General features: G+C 35.6%; 1 protein-coding gene across 4 annotated transcripts in view; it reads left to right on the top strand.

The window, feature by feature from the left end:
- STK3 (serine/threonine kinase 3) overlaps positions 1-18,041 on the top strand; it is a 264,139-nt gene that overhangs the window by 148,054 nt on the left and 98,044 nt on the right. For all 4 annotated transcript variants that reach the window (XM_023648755.2, XM_070222385.1, XM_070222387.1 and 1 more), the window contains 2 exons: positions 7,367-7,504; positions 17,286-17,411. In XM_023648755.2, coding sequence (XP_023504523.1) covers positions 7,367-7,504; positions 17,286-17,411 — 264 coding nt within the window. The remainder of the gene's footprint in view (positions 1-7,366; positions 7,505-17,285; positions 17,412-18,041) is intronic.

The raw sequence follows: 18,041 nt of genomic DNA, 5'->3' as shown, positions 1-18,041 counted from the left end.
TGGTGGTGTTACTGTACCCTATGCCATCTGGAGCTGGCTCAGACCCCTAGAGCTGCTTCTCTTATTCCCTCTGTACTGCCAGGGCACCAACTGCACTCCTCCCCTTAAATTGGTTCCTAGGCAGACAAATTAGCCTTTATTGGCCAGATTAATGATTACTGAAGTTCCTGCAGCTGGAGCTGGAGTGAACTGTGAGGTCATGCTCCCGATACTTTATCCCTCTGCTTACTGTAGAAACTGTACTCTAGGAGCAAAGTTCACTCTAGATGTTAGTGTTCTCTTTAAAATCTCTGTCTATTTCGAAGTTGTTTTTGAGGGAGTGGTGTTTTTAATAAAAATTTAGATTTGTATTTTTATATTATCATCTAGTAAGCCTTTTGTTATTCTTCCCTCCTCCCCCACCTCCATCTCCTTTCTAACTAGCAGTTTAATACTTGTCTAGCTAGGATTTATCTCCTAGATTGCTAGACAGTTAGAATGCCAGTGTCTTTTAGATCCAACAAAGGAACCTAAAAAATAACTAGTTCACCCTCCTCACTTATATGGAAAAACTGACGCCACACAATCAGTTGGAGGGTGATTTAGAACTCAAGCCTTTTTCTGACCTAGGTCCAGTGTTGGCTTCATTCCATTGTTCTGTTTGCTATCTTATTTGTAGTAGTCTTTTTTAAATTTTTGAATTCAAATAAATTATTACCATATATCCTTTTTAGAAATTACATGTTTTTATTTGACTTAGTAGCTTGCTACCTATGTATTATGTTTGCAATCAGGAGACAGCTATGTTTGTTTAGTTCTTTGCAGTTTTATAAAGTGCTTTCTCATCCTTTATCTCATTTATTTGTTATGAAGATAACCTTTTGCTCATATACCTGAGATTCTTGAATAGTGGCACAGATTTTTTTGTTATTCTGGCATGTCCAATTCTTCTGTACATTCACAAATCTAACTACCTTAGCTTCAGATGTATGTGTGGACTCACTCCACTGAGATTATAAAGTTCAGGCATTGTAGTTTCTCGGCTCCAGCTCTTTCCACATCTCCCTTTGCTGCTGGAGTCTAAGGCATATAACTCCAGGCGTGAAGATTATTAGTTGTTTTGAGGCACTTACATTTTTTGGCTTCTTAAGACTACTTGTGATCAGGGAAGTTCTTTTTAAAACTTAATCAGAGGTTCAATATGTAGTTAAGCAACACATTGTGTAGCAGCAAACACAAGGATAATCATATCATTTATTGTACTAACATTCTTCAATCAAAATGGTGTTAGAGATAAGATAAATTATATGGCTGTAATGTGTGTCCGTGCAGCTTGGTTGGTGGCAAGGAAGGGAGTGCGTTATTAGTGTGAGGCTAGCCACTGATTGCCAAAACTTTCTACAGCAGGGCCTGTTACCTAATCAGCTCATACAAACCCTGGAGAAGCTCAAGAGGATCCTCTGTGATTCGTGATTAGGTTACATTAGTTGAACAAAGTCAAGTCTGTGAGAAAATTGTCAGTTTGTTATTGATTATCTAACTTAAAAAAATAGAAATAAAAGGTATAGTGGTTTTCCTGGAGACTTTTAGAGTGTCTACATTTTGGTAGATCATATATTAAGACTTACTTGTTTGAGCTGTATTCACTTGAGTGCTTGTTTGAGAATAGAATGTGAACATTTTAGGATCACTTTATGATAGTACTGGGTAAATAAGAGTTAGAGTTAAGCTTTCTATCCTTGGGTTTCTAATAGCTACTGCTGAGGTGAGCCTTATATGTTAAGATTATCTGAAGATAAGACTGCAACTCATTGGCTCAAAGTTCAAAGGAGAGCATTAGCTTCAAGGACATAAATCACTGAGTTGTTATCCATCAATTTGTAACAGAAGTGCAGATGAACAACATTTATCTAGACAATCTAGTATCTTTTACCTGCAATTTGAGGTCAGTCTATATAGGGGCTTATGTAGGTGCTTTGAACTGTTTTGCAGAGATGAGAGTTCAGATTTGTTTTTATTCTTTAATTTGAAGTAGCAGAGGGTTTTGTGTGCCTTTTCCAGCAGCCAGTATTAACCCCATATTGCCCATCCTTAAAGCAAGATTAGGTTCTGCTTCAACTATGGAGCTGAGATTGATTAGGTTATTTACAGAAGAATTTTATTTTCTAGCACTCCATTGTTTGCCATTTGTTTTGTATGTGTTGGCTTTTTCCCCTACAAGTTGATTATGAACTCTGTGGGTCCAAGAAATGTGTCTTATTTTAAAATCTGTCACAGCAGGGCTCACAAAGTTAAATACTTAAAGGGGCTGTCAGATAAAGTAGATAATTGAGCCAGGCTAGATGGGGCCCATGTAAAAGGGAGAACATACGTCCTGGGTAAAATCAGCCTAATTCCTCCAGATTCTTACCTTTTGGGAATATGAGCTCAATGTTGCCTGCACAAAATATATCCATTGATGCTATTTGGCCTGTGACCTATCACTTTGCTACTTCTTTATTAGAACATAGTTATGAACACACATAAAGTACTTGACAAATAGTTGTCATTTGATAGATGCTTATTGTGTCATAAACTGGCTACAGTGCTTTTGAAGGACCATCTTAGATGTAATATGATGTAAGATGTGTAAGAATGTTCTCTTCTATTAAAGGATTTTCTCTTTTTGAAGGAAGACGAATACACTAATAAAGAGATTAACTCTTAGCCTAGAATCAACAGACTTAGATATTGAATCTTCATTGCTTTGTCCACAGAAAGTCCTTTGGATCACTTTCCAAGTTAGAAACCATGATAACACATGTAGTAAATTGTAGATAACACATTGTAGTAAATTGCTGCATATTCCGAGGAATATCATTCAAAAGAATGATATAGTGAATTGTTAGAATACCTGAGTGCCTTGCAATTAAGGAGTTTATTTTTCATATTTTGAATTCTGGAGTAATTGTGTGTTCTTCCTTTTTTCCACCCCTCCTAAACAGTGTTGTTAGGATGTTCTCTTGATTCTTCTGTTGTAGTATCTCATATCTCATTTCTTGCAATTCATTCCTGTGGATACCATTGTAGTTTGAACTCTTATTTTACTTATCTTGGGACATCTACACTAGCCCCTAACTCTAACTGCCTTTTCTATTCCATGTTTAGAGTGTCTCCAGGTGTTTTTTGTTTTTTTGTTTTAGATCTACTTCTTGGGTCATAAACTCTGACTAAAAGCAAAAACAAAAACAAAAGTAAATACCCTCCCCCCCCGAAAAAACCTTCTTTCAGTTATGCACTTTCTTGCTGACCAAATTCCATATACTCCATTCTCCTTCTACTCTTACCGTTTTCTAGACCCTTACAGAGTAATCAGCTTGTTCTCTGCTCCTCCCAACAGCCTTATTCCACTCTCTTGCTTTTTCTTATACTATTTCTTCTAAGGCGAATGACCTCTCTTCTTTATGCCTTATATCATACTATTCTTTAAATCAATTACTGTTTGTTCTTTCATTACCAGACTAGGTTAGAAGTTTCTTAAGGGTAGTGACTATATTTCTTGCTGCATCTTTGAGCTACATGCAGTGCCTAACACCACACTTTGTATGTAGTAGGCATTTAACAAATATTTCAGAACTTGATTATTACTTTGTATTTTCCATCATTCATATTTTTTTATTGTGTTAAAATATATACAACATAAAATTAAGCACTTTAATCACTTTTAGTGTATAGTTCTGTGAAATCAAGTACATTCACATTGCTGTATGACAATCACCACTAACCATCTCCAGAACTTTTTCATCTTCCCCAACTGAAACTCTGCATCCAGTAAACACTAACTCTCCACTCTCTTCCCATAACCCCTGGCAACCACCATTCTACTCTTTGTCTGCAGGAATTTGACTACTCTAGGAACCTCATATAAGAGGAATCATGCAATATTTGTCCTTTTGTGACTGGTTGATTTCATTCAGCATAATCTTCAAGGTTTGTCTATGTTGTAGCATGTGTCAAAATTTTCTTCCTTTTAAGGTTGAATAATGTTGCATTGTATGCATATATACAATATAAGCACCATGTTTTGTTTATCCATTCGTCTGATGATGGACACTTGGGTTACTTCCACCTTTTGGCTATTACGAATAATACTGCTACAAACATGAGCGTACAAATATCTGTTCTGTGTCCTGCTTTCACTTCTTTTGGGTGTATACTCAGAAGTGGAATTGAGGGATCATATGGTAAATCTGTGTTTTAAGTTTTTAAGGAATCACCATACTGTTTTCCAAGCAGCAGCATCATTTTACACCTCTACTAGCAATGCTTGAGGGTTTCAGTTGCTCCACATCCTTGCCACCACTTGTTATTTTCTGGGTTTTTATTTTTGTTTTTTTCTCTTTGTGAGGAAGAGTGGCCCTGAGCTAACATCTGTTGCCGATCTTCCTCTTTCTGTTTGAGGAAGACTGTCCCTGAGCTAACATCTGTGCCAATCTTTCTCTATTTCGTATGTGCGATGCTGCTACAGCATGGCTTATTGAGTGGTGTGTAGGTCTGCACCTGGATCCGAACCTGAGCTGCCAAAGTGGAGCGCTCAGACTTAACCACTACACCACCAGGCTGGCCTCTGTTTTGTTTTGTTTTTTAAATAATAGTCATAGTAGTGAATGTGAGTGGTATATCATGGTGTTTTGATTTGCATTTCCCTGATGATTAGTGATGTCTTGTGTATCTTGTCATGTGGTTATTGGCCATTTGTGTATTTTCTTTGGAGAAATATCTGAGTTCTTTGTGTATTTTTTAAATTGGGTTCTTTGGTTTTTTGTTGTTGAGTTGTTGGAGTTCTTTATATATCCTGTATCAGATATATGATTTGCAAGTATTTTCTCCGATTGTGGATTGCCTTTTCACTTTGTTGATAGTGTCCTTTGATGCACAAAAGTTTTAAATTTTGATGTAGTACAACTTATCTGTTTTTTGCTTTTGTTGCCTGGAGTTTTGGTGTCGTATCTAAGAAATCATTGCCAAATTCAGTATCATGAAGCTTTCCCCCTATGTTTTCCTCTAAGAGTTTTATAGTTTTAATTCTTACTGTTAGGTTGTTGATCCATTTTGAGTTAATTTTTCTATGTGGTATGTCAGAGTCCAAATTCTTTTTTATTGCCTGTGGATAACCAGTCATCCCAGCACTATCTGTTGAAAAGACTGTATTGTCTCCACTGAATAGTCTTTCCCTGATTCATATTTCATTGAATGATTCCAACTTTATTAACTATCATAGTTGTGATTGTAGTAAGTTGTAAGATGTTTTCCTGTCGCTGTCTTGTCTCAAAGGCTTAAAACTTACTTATCCTTTCTTATCCACTTGGAAATAAGAAGAGGACCTGGGAAGACATATATGTTGAAAACAGTATCATCATTTATCATCTCTCTATCCTCTTAGTAGCCGCATGTTAGATTTATTAACTCTTTGTACTTCACTTTCTTGCTTCTTGAAACACAGTAGAAGCATTAGAATACCTTGGTAATCTTTTCAATAAAGGCCCTTTTGAAGGTCTGAAATTTTGTTTCTAACTCACTCAGCCTCTCTGGGCTTTTGATTCCTTTTCTGTTAAGTGAGAAGATTGAGCTAAATGATCTCTCATATATGTTCTACTATGGAAATTCTATGATTCTAAGGTACTTGTAAATGGCTTTTGAACAGTTAATAAAAATCCAGTGGAGGGTGGGACAATTTTATTATATCAAAGGAACACAATAAAAATTGGTATCCCCAAGAACATATTATCTTTATTACTTTGTCTACAGTTTTGGTGTATATATGAACAAGTGTTTTAAACATAGCTGTGATTAATTTCTTTCAACGGTAAATAAACTTAGTTTCTAAGTATTATTGTAATTTGTAGTATTACCATCTTTATTTTCTTTATGCATTAAGGAAAGGGGACATAAAGTTCACGTACATGAAATTGTTTGCACATGCAGAGAAAGGACTGCCAAAAGCCAGGTGAAAAAATGAGGATAGAACAGAGACAGATACCTCTCTTCTAGAAAATTATAGAATTTTGCAGTCTAGAAAGAGAGTTTTTCGGATGCTTCACCCTTGAATACGTCTTTGGGAGGCCCATGTTTGTATGGTGCGTATGCATACATTAAGATTGCCAAAAAGCCACTTTTCTCACCTGTTGTGTTGATTGTGTAATTGTATAAACTTACCTATTAAACTACACTTAGTTATATGATTGAATTCATTTTACTTTGTAAATATTTTGTTATTGCTGTGTTTGCCTCTTGTCTTTTTTATAACATTATGTGGAAATGAAAATGATAATGGCTAGTATTTATTGAGTGCTTGATACTTTTGTTTTACCTTTATTATTGTTTTCGTATCTTTCATATCCTTTCAGAGAAAAGGGTGTTTTAGTGAAGGTATTTTATCAGAAACTATTCTAGATGCCTAGGAGAGAAGTTAAGTGATTTCCTAAGAACATTAGGGATTAATTCTCTTGGTCGAAAAAGAATGACTTGGGGCTGGCCCCGTGGCCGAGTGGTTAAGTTCGCGTGCTCCGCTTCGCCGGCCCAGGGTTTTGCCGGGTTCGGATCCTGGGCGCAGACATAGCACCGCTCATCAGGCCATGCTGAGGCGGTGTCCCACATGCTACACTAGAAGGACCCGCAATTAAAATATACAACTATATACTTGGAGGATTTGGGGAGAAAAAAGCAGAAAAAAAAAATGTAAAAGAGTGACTGGATAGCTAAGAGGACAGGGATGACAGGAGACTTTTCTGAGCTTTTGAATCTTGAACTATCTGAATGTATTATCATTAGTACTAAATTATTAATACTAAATTAAATCATTCATAATAAATTAAAGTGGTATATTACCTTTAAAGTTTTTCATTTGGAATCCTGACTTACATGTTTATAAGAGAAATCAAAGTCTTGGCTCTAATCAGCTGTTATTTCAAATCACAGCAGTAATTTTATTTATACTTAAATAATTTGGATTGCAGAAGCAAATTGGACTGCTGCTAGCCATTTTGAGCAGCAGTACTTATGTGAAGCTGAAAATTGAGGGATATATCTGTTTAATTAGAGGATGTCCTTAGTGTGGTAAAAGGGTTAGAAATGCAGTCTTCTTCAGAGACTGATGAAAAATAATAGATAAAATAAAGAATGATGTGCTCAATGAGCTACAATTCAAATAGAGGAAATTTAATGGGAAATGATTACATTAGTAGCAGATGGACTTGCTTCCTGAATTGTAATCTTACTGGAAATCCTAGAACAGCTTAAATTTGTTTTTCAGATTTAGAATCTGATAAAATGGTAGATAAAGACGTTTGTTTATTTGGTGTGCTATTGTGATTCTTACTCTGTCTTTTGGATATTTCATTTTTACTAGGCTATTTTTATGATTCCCACAAATCCACCACCAACATTCAGGAAGCCAGAGCTTTGGTCTGATGATTTCACCGATTTTGTTAAAAAGTGCCTGGTGAAGAATCCTGAGCAGAGAGCTACTGCAACACAACTTTTACAGGTCAGTGCTAATGCCTTTAAGGGAAGGATATTTTCTTCATACCATTTAGCTTTCTGGCATTGACCAAAATTGCTGTGAGTTTCATTAGCTGATTTCTAAAGCTATAAACCTCCCAGGAAATAGAGATTGTTAAAGACGCACACACACGCACACCATTTTTCTCTTGTATGTTCTCTTTGTCTCATATTTTTCTTTTCTGTTTTCCAAGTTCAATCTGTCTTTTCTCCCTTTTCTATTTTTTTTGTTTGTTGTTGTCAACTCTTTCCTCCTAAAGTTATTTTAAAGCAAAACTTCCAAAGGGTTCTCATTTCAGAAATGAATTCTTGTCTCCATTGATACTATTTCTCATGTTTATTCCTTGACCCAGCATTTCTTCTTTGACTTTTTGTTCACCTATAAGATATACAAATACAATATCCCTGAACTCTTTGAAGAGATTGCATATTGTAAATATAGTAGTCCCCCATTATCCACAGGGAGTATGTTCCAAGACCCCAGTGGATGCCTGAATCCATGGATAGTACTGAACTCTATATATATACTAAGTTTTTTCCTATACATACATACATATGATAAAGTTTAATTTATAAATTAGGCACAGTAAGAGATTAATAGCAATAACTTCTCATTGGCATATCTATATTGCCAGCATCACTAGTTTTACGCTTTGGGGCCATTATTAAGTAAAATAAGGGTTACTTGAACACAAGCATTGCCATACTGCGACAGTTATCTGATATGAGATGGATACTAAGTGACTAACAGGTGAGTAGCATATACAGCATGGATACTCTGGACAAAGGGAGGATTCATGTTCCCCGCGGGAGAATTCATCATGCTCCTCAGAGTGGTCTGCAATTTAAAACTTATGAATAGTTTTTTCCTGGAATTTTCCGTTTAATGTTTTCAGACCAAGGTTGGCTATGGGTGACTGAAACCCTGAAACTGTGGAAGGTGAAACTGCAGACAAGAGGGAACTACTGTATTGGTTAGAAGATTACCTAAATGAAGAGTTGCACTATCCCTGCTACAAGCAGACTTTGCATCCAGAGTGTCAGACTTTTTGTCTGCCTTAACATTTAATCCAAATAGAAATAATTTAATACTTTTAATAAGCATTTGTGAGTCTTTATTTTCCCAACAGAAATTTCCCAACTATTAGCTCAGATCTCTAAGCTAATAGTGCGTCTCACATTAACAAAACTTGGTATTTGGAAAATAATTCTTTTTAAGTGACAGAAGAATTAAAAACATGTTTCTTATAAAAAGTGATTTTTCCAAGATACTGTTTTAAAAAAAGGAATTTGTTGAGGAGTATGGGAAATAGGCTCTTAAATATGTTTATTATTACAAAAATTTAGCTTAGTACTCAATCTCCATGGAAGGCAATTTAGCAATATCTATCCAGAATAAAATACCATATATACTTTGACTCAGTAATTATACTTCTAGAAATTTACTCTACAGAAAAATTTAACCATGTGTGAAAAAATATGTATGTAAAAATATTCATAGTCCATTGTAATGGCAAAAGATTAGAAAAGCGTAAATATCTGTCAACAAATTGGAAACAGTCTAAAGTCTATTGAGAGGAGTGATTGGCAAAATACATACACTGTCACACACACACGTGTGTGTGTATATATATATATATATATGTCAGTGCTTGTAGTGGCATAGCCCTGGAAAAATGAGCAAGAAACTGGCCTCCCTAATAGAAGGTAACTGTATGGAAGCAGGAGTGGGATGGAGACTTATTTTTTGCTGAAGGCTCTTTTTGAGCCTTTTGAGTTTTGTATGTGCAAATATTACCTTTCAAAAATTAATTAATTGAAACAATTTATTTTGAAATATTGTCAGCATTTCAAAGGAATTTTGAGCACATAAGACAAGGGCTTATTGATATTGTTATTGTATTGAGTATCTAAATTATTCAACCCCAAAGAAGGCAAGAAAGGAGAGGGGGGAAAAAAACAGAAAAAGTGGGACAAATAGCACAAAATATGATGATGAAAGTAAATCCAAATATGTCTGATAACTGATTTTTGGATAATTTAACCAATATTTCTTTCTAGCCTTTCTCCAATAATCTTTTCTAATCTTTCTTAAGAAAAGAGGATTTTGTTGTTCTTAAGTTAGAGTTTTTAGGATGGAAAAACATTTAAGAAATGTTCTAGTATAATTCCCTCATTTTGTGGGTGAGAGTTCTGAAGCCCAGAAAGATTAAATGACTCACTGAACATCACATAGTGATTAAGTGATTGTTCTAGGCTTATTCCATTTGCCACCCCTAGCCCCACCCTTCACCCTTTCTCCTCTCCGCTTTCTTCTCAGGAAGTTAACCTGTATGGACTACATTAACTGGCTTTGTTACCCTCTAGCTTCTAGTTGAGTTTGGCTCAAGCATCCTTCTTTCCAATACGGACAAACAATGCAACTGGTCTTGTAAACTGCTTATGAGCCAATATTTGCTTTCTTGATTTTTATTGTTTCTGTTGTGCTGTTGTTGACTATTCAAGGACCTCTGTTATAATATGGTGTCCTTGTCTGGCCTCTTAACTAACCACTTGCTTGACCCCCCCCATTTTTCCCTCTATAAATACTGAAATAATAGACTTGTAGTTTCTTATACAGACCATGATTTTTCAATCCTCTGTACCTTTTCTCATGCTATTTACCCCACCTACCTCTGCTAGTTTAAAGACCAGTTCAACAACTGGCTCCTTTTTGTCTTATTGTTTCTAATGCAAATGAGATACTCCTCCCAGAAGCCTTCCCTTCATCCTTATTTAGGTTAGTTGTTTCTCTGTGTTTCCATAAGCACCCTGTGCATATTATTAGCCATATTAGATTGAAATAACTTGTTTCTGTATCTTTGTCCTGGACTGTAACTAATTCAAGGTCAGGGGCGCTACCTTTTGGGCGAGGACTACTTTTGCCCTCCTGGTAGCCGGTGCTCAATACAGGTGCATTGCATTTAACATGTCTTTGTTTAATGTAACAAACTTCTGATTTAAAAAGTTTTTTAGATAGCGTAATTATCTTTAGTCTTATTAGAGTCTCATTAGACTCATCAGTGTCTTATTTTGCTGGACCCCTAGAAGTCATTCTGTCTCTTAGAGTTTTGCATGTCTTATATGTTATGAGTTAAATTTTATGTTAACTCTCAGAGGACAATCTTATTACTAAGTTTTAGTGGACACATGTCTATAGTCTACATGTATAAATTATACCGTGTTGATTTCTAGATTCCGATAAACAGTTTTTAAAAAGAAATTCATGCTGAATTTTTTATAGTGGTTTATTTTCTATGATACAAGTTAGATAATTGTGTAAATTTAGAAGAATTGTAGACTGAAAGGATCCACTGAGATTGTTGAGTTGAACTCTTAGTAGTTTTTAAAAGATGAGGAAATTGAAACCCCAGAGATTTTAAGGACAAGATTCAAGTTTAGCCTAGTGATGCTAGAGTTCCTATCTGAAGATGATCCTTATACCTGCTAGTGGGCAGCCTACAACCAGAAAATCAACTCCTGTCCCAGGCTGGCCTCTTACAAGAATGTTAGGTTGACTGAGATCTGCTGTTATTTGAATTGTCTACTGGATTTGCCTGGAACAGGTGGTGATGTCATGGGTTACTCTGTGAACTCCTATGGCATGTGACTTATTCTTCATTTTACCAGTTCAAGTGAGGAGGAGAAACTTTATCTATCTTGTTGTCCTTCCTATTTATAATACAATAAATATAACATAAAAAATTTATAATATAATTTAAGACAATTATATTATGCAGTGAGATCGATTATAATATACAATGAGATCGATATCAAACACTTATATTATTTTCTTTAACCTTTAAACAATTGAGAAAACTCAAGAGAATAAGAGAAATCTATTGTATTTGCCCTGTTTTTACTCTTTCCATTGTTCTTTCTTTTGATGTTCCAAAGTTCCTTTTTTTTAAAATTTTTTTTACTTCCTTTCTTTTTAGAGGACTCCATTTAGCCATTCGTTTAGAGTAGGTCTGCAGTAACAAATTCTTAGTTTCCTTCATCTGAAAATGTCTTGTTTTCTCTTCATTCCTGGAGGATATTTTCAATGGGTATGGAATTCTTAGTTGACAGATTGTGCCACTTTCTTCTCATATCCATGATTTCTTGTGATAAATCTGTCATCTGAGTTGTTTTACCCCTTGCTCTTTTCAAGATTTAAGAATTTTAATCATGAGTGTTTTGGTATGAATTTCTTTGGGTTTATACTGTTTGAGATTCATTAAGCTTCTTAAATCTTAGCTTTATATCTCTTGCCAATTTTGGGAAGTTTTCAGTCATTATTTTTTCACACACTTTTTTAGCCCTACCCTCTTTCTCAGACTCCATTGACACAAATGGTACATCTTATGATTTAGTTCCACAGGTCCCTGAGGTTCTGTTCCTTTTTATTCCAGTCTAATTTCTCTCTGTTGTTCATATTGTATAATTTCTGTTGTTCTAATTCACTGATTCATCCATCTGTCCTTATTCTGCTATTGATCACATCCATTGAATTTTTTATTTTGGTTGTTGTGGTTTTTTTAGTTCTAAAATTTTCGTTTGTTTCTTTTTTGTATCTTCTGTTTCTTTGCTGAATTTCTAATTATTCATTTGTTTACAAGCGTGTTTGTAATTGCTCATTGACATGTTTTTGTGATGACTGCTTTAAAATCTTTGTCAGATAATTCTGACATCCATGTCATCTTGATATTGGTTTCTGTTGATTGTCTTTTCCCATTTAAGGAGATTGTCCTGCTTCCTGGTATGGTGAGTGATTTTCATTTGAAATCTGGCCATTTTGGGAATTATGAGACTCTGTATCTTATTTAAATTTTATGTTATAGCAGATGTCCTCTGACACTGCTTCAGTAGGGGAGAGGGGCGTCATCTCATTTCTGCTAGGTAGCAGTAGAAATCCTGGTCCCCACTTGGTCTCCTTTGACGTGTAGGTGAGGGAGAGGTTTCTTATTACTACTGGACAAGAGTGAGAGTTCAGACTCTCCCAGTGGCCTCTATTTGCATTTCAGGGCCTTGTTATAACTGAGTGGTGATTACTGTTCTGACTTGCCACTAGACCTCCTCTGATCCCACTCTAGTAGGTAGGGGATGGGTATTCTTTATTACTGCCTGGTAGGGGTATACAAGTCCAGGCTCCCACATGCTCTCCACTGATACTCCTCCCTGGGGGTGGGGGAGCGCTTTTTATACTGCCTCGTCTTCTCTGACACCACCTCCGTAGAAGGATTGAACAGCTTCTAGAGGAAGTCTAGGTTCCCTGCTCAGCCTTTGCTGGTTTGGGTGAGACCAGTGTTTTCTCTGTGGTGTTTGGCTGGAGTACAGTGGTTATTGTCTAAGAGTTTTGTCTTGTTAGCTATCCCTGTCATGATCCTTTCACTCAAGAGAGCAGGCTTTTGCAGTGGCTTTTTTTAGTTTGCGTCCATTGGTGTTTCTGGGTTGCTGACTTCTCCAGTACTCAGTCTAGGTACTGGAGGTAAAAAGAAAACCCATGGAATTCACAGCTCTGTCCTTCCATGAGTCCCACAGTCCCTAGCCAGTTTGCTGCCCTCTCTCCCCTTGTCAGAGTCTTCCTGTGTTTGTTTTATATGTGATGTCCAGGGTTTTAGCTGTACTTTAATGGAGAGAAACAGGGAAAAGTACGGCTGCTTAGTCTGTCCAGAGGCAGAAATTTTTTCTTCAGTTTGCTTTAACTCTTGTTTTCTCTGAAGATGTTTTTTTAATAAATCATTAATTTGAACTCTGTCAGTTCAGAAATTGATAATTCAGAACATGAACAAAACTTGAGGCAATATTTCAGATTTTAAAACAACAAAGTTTCAAGCAGCCTTAATTTTTTTTTTTTTTTTGAGGAAGGTTAGCCCTGAGCTAACATCCGCCACCAGTCCTCCTCTTTTTGCTGAGGAAGATTGCCCCTGAGCCAACATTTGTGTTCATCTTCCTCTACTTTACAAGTGGGATGCCTACCACAGCAAGGCTTGATAAGCGGTGCTTAGGTCTGCACCCAGGATCCAAACTGGCGAACCCTGGCCTGCCAAAGTGGAGCACGCGAACTTAACCGCTATGCCACCAGCCAGCCCCCAAGCAGCCTTAACTTTTAAAATACTTGATCAAACTGTGATAGGTTGATTTTAGGTATTTTACATCTTTTCATTAGTTCAGGTGGTTTAAGAATTCTTGCTTGGGGCTGGCCTGTTGGCGCAGCAGTTAAGTGAGCACGTTCCACTTTGGTGGCCCTGGGTTTACTGGTTCAGATCCCAGGTGCGGACATGACACTGCTTGGCAAGCCATGCTGTGACAGGTGTCCCACAGATAAAGTAGAGGAAGATGGGCACGGATGTTAGCTCAGGGCCAGTCTTCCTCAGCAAAAAGAGGAGGATTGACAGCACACTTAGCTCAGGGCTAATCATCTTCTTCTTCTTCAAAAAGTTCTTGCCTTCTTTTAGTTTAGGTTTTACTTTAAATACATTTAGAAATAGTGAAACTTTATTGCCTTTTAGAATTTGGTGTGTTTATCTTTTTCTTATTGATATTGTTTTAAAAACTCTTCATATAATCACCCTCTTGTCTGACGTAAATGTTACACATATACTTTTTAGTTTGTTCATTTTATGTTTGACTAATATTTCATTGCCTGTCTTTGACTTTTATCCAAGTTCTTTTTAGGATGACTCTTATAAAAACATGAGTTGGATTTATGTTATTTAAGTATATCTCATGTAGAAAGTGCGTAGTTGAATTTATCTTACGAACTAAGTGTATTTCAGTACTTAATTAAAATACTATATAATAAATGGAAATTCAACCGATTTGTTTCCATTGGTATATGCTAATAACATTTTCATCACAATTGTCATGTTTTATTTTTGCCAACTTATTTTCTCTGGTTTTTGTTGTTGTTCTGTTCTTTTTTATGTTGCTTTGTATTTTTAAATTTTACCAGCTGCTACTTTTTAAAAACCTTTAAAAATATTTTTGAAAAATTTGCCAATGTTGGGGCTGGCCTGGTGGCGCAGCGGTTAAGTTTGCACGTTCCGCTTTGGCAGCCCAGGGTTCGCTGGTTCGGATCCCGGGTGTGGACATGGCTCTGCTTGGCAAGCCATGCTGTGGTAGGCATCCCACATATAAAGTAGAGGAAGATGGCATGCATGTTAGCTCAGGGCCAGTCTTCCTCAGCAAAAAGAGGAGGATTGGCAGCAGATGTTAGCTCAGGGCTAATCTTCTTCAAAAAAGAAAAAAACAACAAAATTTGCCAGTGTGTCTGATAAAACTTCTCTTCTGACTGTCAAGAAAGCTCAAATAATATGGCCTTGTTCTTGCAGTACCCTTTTAACTTTATCAGCCAGTTCCTCTTTGTAGGCCAAAATCATGTCTGTAGTAGTTATGAAGCGAAAACATAAGTAAATGTGAAATCAGACATATTGAGATTTTGAGATGAAGATTGTTAAACTCTATATGCTAATGGTAGCAAAACAGTGTGTAGGCAGTTCACAATGAACTCCACAAAAGTAAGTTTGTACTGGACTGCATGAACCATATATCTACTTTGGCATTTCTTAAAGATAAAACTGTGGCTTAGAGGATTGGCTCATAATTTTCCCCGAGAAGATAAAGTATAATACAGTTGAGATTTCAATGCCTTTTTAAGGGGATGCAGTTCTACTGGTTCCTAGTTTTTGCAGTGTTGGTCATCTTTCACTTCTGTTAATATATAGTCACCAAATCCTTCTTAAGAGTTCTTTCATCAGATTCACTATTTCCTCTTGATTGTGGCAGCTATTTTTTTAATCCAGGGTCTTAATAATTCATACCTGTGTTATTACAGTTTCTCTCCACTCTCTTTTGTTTCTAAACTCTACTCCAAGATTACGCTATCAAAGACATTCTTTTCCTTACGCTGTTAGCTTGTTTATGTAATTAAAAGGCTCTCAGACAATTCAGGCATCTCATCCTAAGCACTTATTCTTCTAGTCCCACTGTTGCCTATATCTAAACTCACAGAACACGTCTTCAAATAGTGTTTCTGTTTGGGCTAGACAGATCTTCCTACTGTGTTCTAACATACATCCCCTATCTTTGTGTGTTTTTTTTCATACTTTTCCTCCTCCCTAAAATGGTCCATTTCTTCTGTATCAAGCGTCTGAGATTACCTCACCTATTCTGCTTTCACATTTCTTAATCATATAGACTCTGCTAACCCATCATGAATGTAATTTGTATGTCGCATTGTAATTTTTTTGTATGTTTGTCTTTTATTCTTTGTTCTAGATAATAAGTTCCTTAAGGGCAAAGAACATATCTTCAATTATTATTATTTTTCATGACCTTTCCACCAGTGTTTCTGAAACATTTTCAGAGTAAGACTGGGATTTCTTTCTTCTGTTGCTCCACCATCCTCTAGGGCACTGTCTTTGTCTGTTTCCCAGCTTAGTAGAGACAGAAGAAATCATGTAAGAGTACACACTCAGTGCTTTAAGGCCCAGATCAGGAAGTGGAACACAACACTCACTCACATTCCATTGGGGAGAACGTAGTCACATAGTTAGAACCAACTGAAAGGGAGGCTGAGAAATGTAGTTTCTAGCTGGGCAGCCACAGGTCTAGCCACAGCTCTGTTTTGGTAGATGACTAGGCGTCTCCTCCACAGCTGTGTTAATAGAATTTTATTTATCTGCCAATTAATCTCTACCTGTTATAAAAGAATTTATCGGTTCTTTGCCATTGATCCTAGTATTTCTGCAATCTGGTAAAATTCTTACTCATAGTTTTCTCAGATGATATCTTCACCATTTTAAAACCTCTTCCAAATGTCAGTAATTTCTTCTTTAGTGCAAAAATTTTTTGTCTTTAAGAATATTTTTGTGTTCTATTGATCTTTATTAAAATAACTCAAATGGCTTTTACCTGATTCTATCTACTGAGCTATATTAAGAAAATTAAATTCTGAAGCTGTATTGCTGCCTCCAAATAAGGTTATTTATCCAAAATTATACTTATAACCTTTCCATCTACTTTCTCTCACACGCACCCCTCTCAATAAAAGTGTCATTACAACCCAGGTCTGTTCTGGTGTTTCCTTTCTGTTTATCAAAATTGTAGCAAGCTTAGATATTTTAGTTAGATCAGGATGGTATAAAAAACAGAAAAATTGTTTTATATATAGTATAGAAATGAAGCAGTATTTATTTTCTGAAAAATATTTTTCTTTCCTTGCTATTTTTAGTTTCTCCATTGCGAATGATTACTGCACATTATTCAAGACATAATAAAATAGAAAATATGTAAAAGAAGTAACAAAATAATTGCCCTCCTTTTGACCACTCATTCTGGATGTCAGTGTAAGATTAAGTAAAATCTGTAACTAATACCAAATTAATTTTATTTTAATATGTAATATAATCACCAATCTTTTTTAAAACATTTTTTATCTTCTTTTACTACCTAATGTACACTTCCTTTGGACAATTATATCTTTAAGGGGTATTATGGTTTTATTAACAGGATTACGTTTTTGCATGTGTGTTTTAAAGGTTTTTTAAAAACAAATAAACCCAAAAGCAAAATCTTTATTTCTAAAGCAGCTGAAATATTCTCTTTTCTTAACTTGTATATTTAATTCTGGATGAAAGAACAATCATTAAAGCCTGTGATCTTGGTTTGCATTTATGTGTTGTTGTAACATTTTTTAGATGTAATTCAGAGAAATCTTATACCATTGAATTTTACCTTTCTAGCATCCTTTTATCAAGAATGCAAAACCTGTATCAATTTTAAGAGACCTGATTACAGAAGCTATGGAGATAAAAGCTAAAAGACATGAAGAACAGCAGCGAGAATTGGAAGAGGAGGAAGAAAATTCGGTTCGTAATTACCCTCAAAAAGTTGATGTTTTTCTTCTGAGTTATTTTTGCATAGTTTTGATTTTTTTCTTCAAGTATATCAATAGCACTTACTATTTCCTTGTACAAGTGAGGTGTGTTTGTTCGTTAAATCTCAAAATATATTTTGTTTACATTAAATGTTTGCTATCCTTTTCTGATGTCTTAAGAATTAGTGATTATGTATAAAATGTGAGGTTGATAGAGTAGGCTTGTTCAGTATCTAGTATCTAGTTGACGCTAACTCTGTGTTTGTTGAATAAATGTTGTCTTGAATTTGGTCAATTTTGTTTTGTATCTTCTGGAACTTTCTTTTAACCGGTCGTCAGCTATACTGTATACAGATAACGAATACCACAGTAGAAGATGGGTTACTAGAGAAAGCAGGAGGGACCTATAAGGACTTAGCATATTGAACCAGTTTATTCCATTTACTTTATATTGCTACATCGGTGCCCTTGAATAACAAAATAAAATAATTATATCTATATATCACATTTTATAATGTCTAATTCTTTTGTTTTTCACTAATGATTTTTTCCTTGTTTCAAATTACAGATTTTTTTTCTGGTTAAAAATAAGAGATGCATACCTCGATTTTCAGATGGTCAT

This window comes from Equus caballus, chromosome 9 (genome assembly GCF_041296265.1).
Source record: "Equus caballus isolate H_3958 breed thoroughbred chromosome 9, TB-T2T, whole genome shotgun sequence".
In the NCBI taxonomy this organism is placed as follows: Eukaryota; Metazoa; Chordata; class Mammalia; order Perissodactyla; family Equidae; genus Equus; species Equus caballus.
This window is presented reverse-complemented; position numbering and strand designations above follow the sequence as displayed.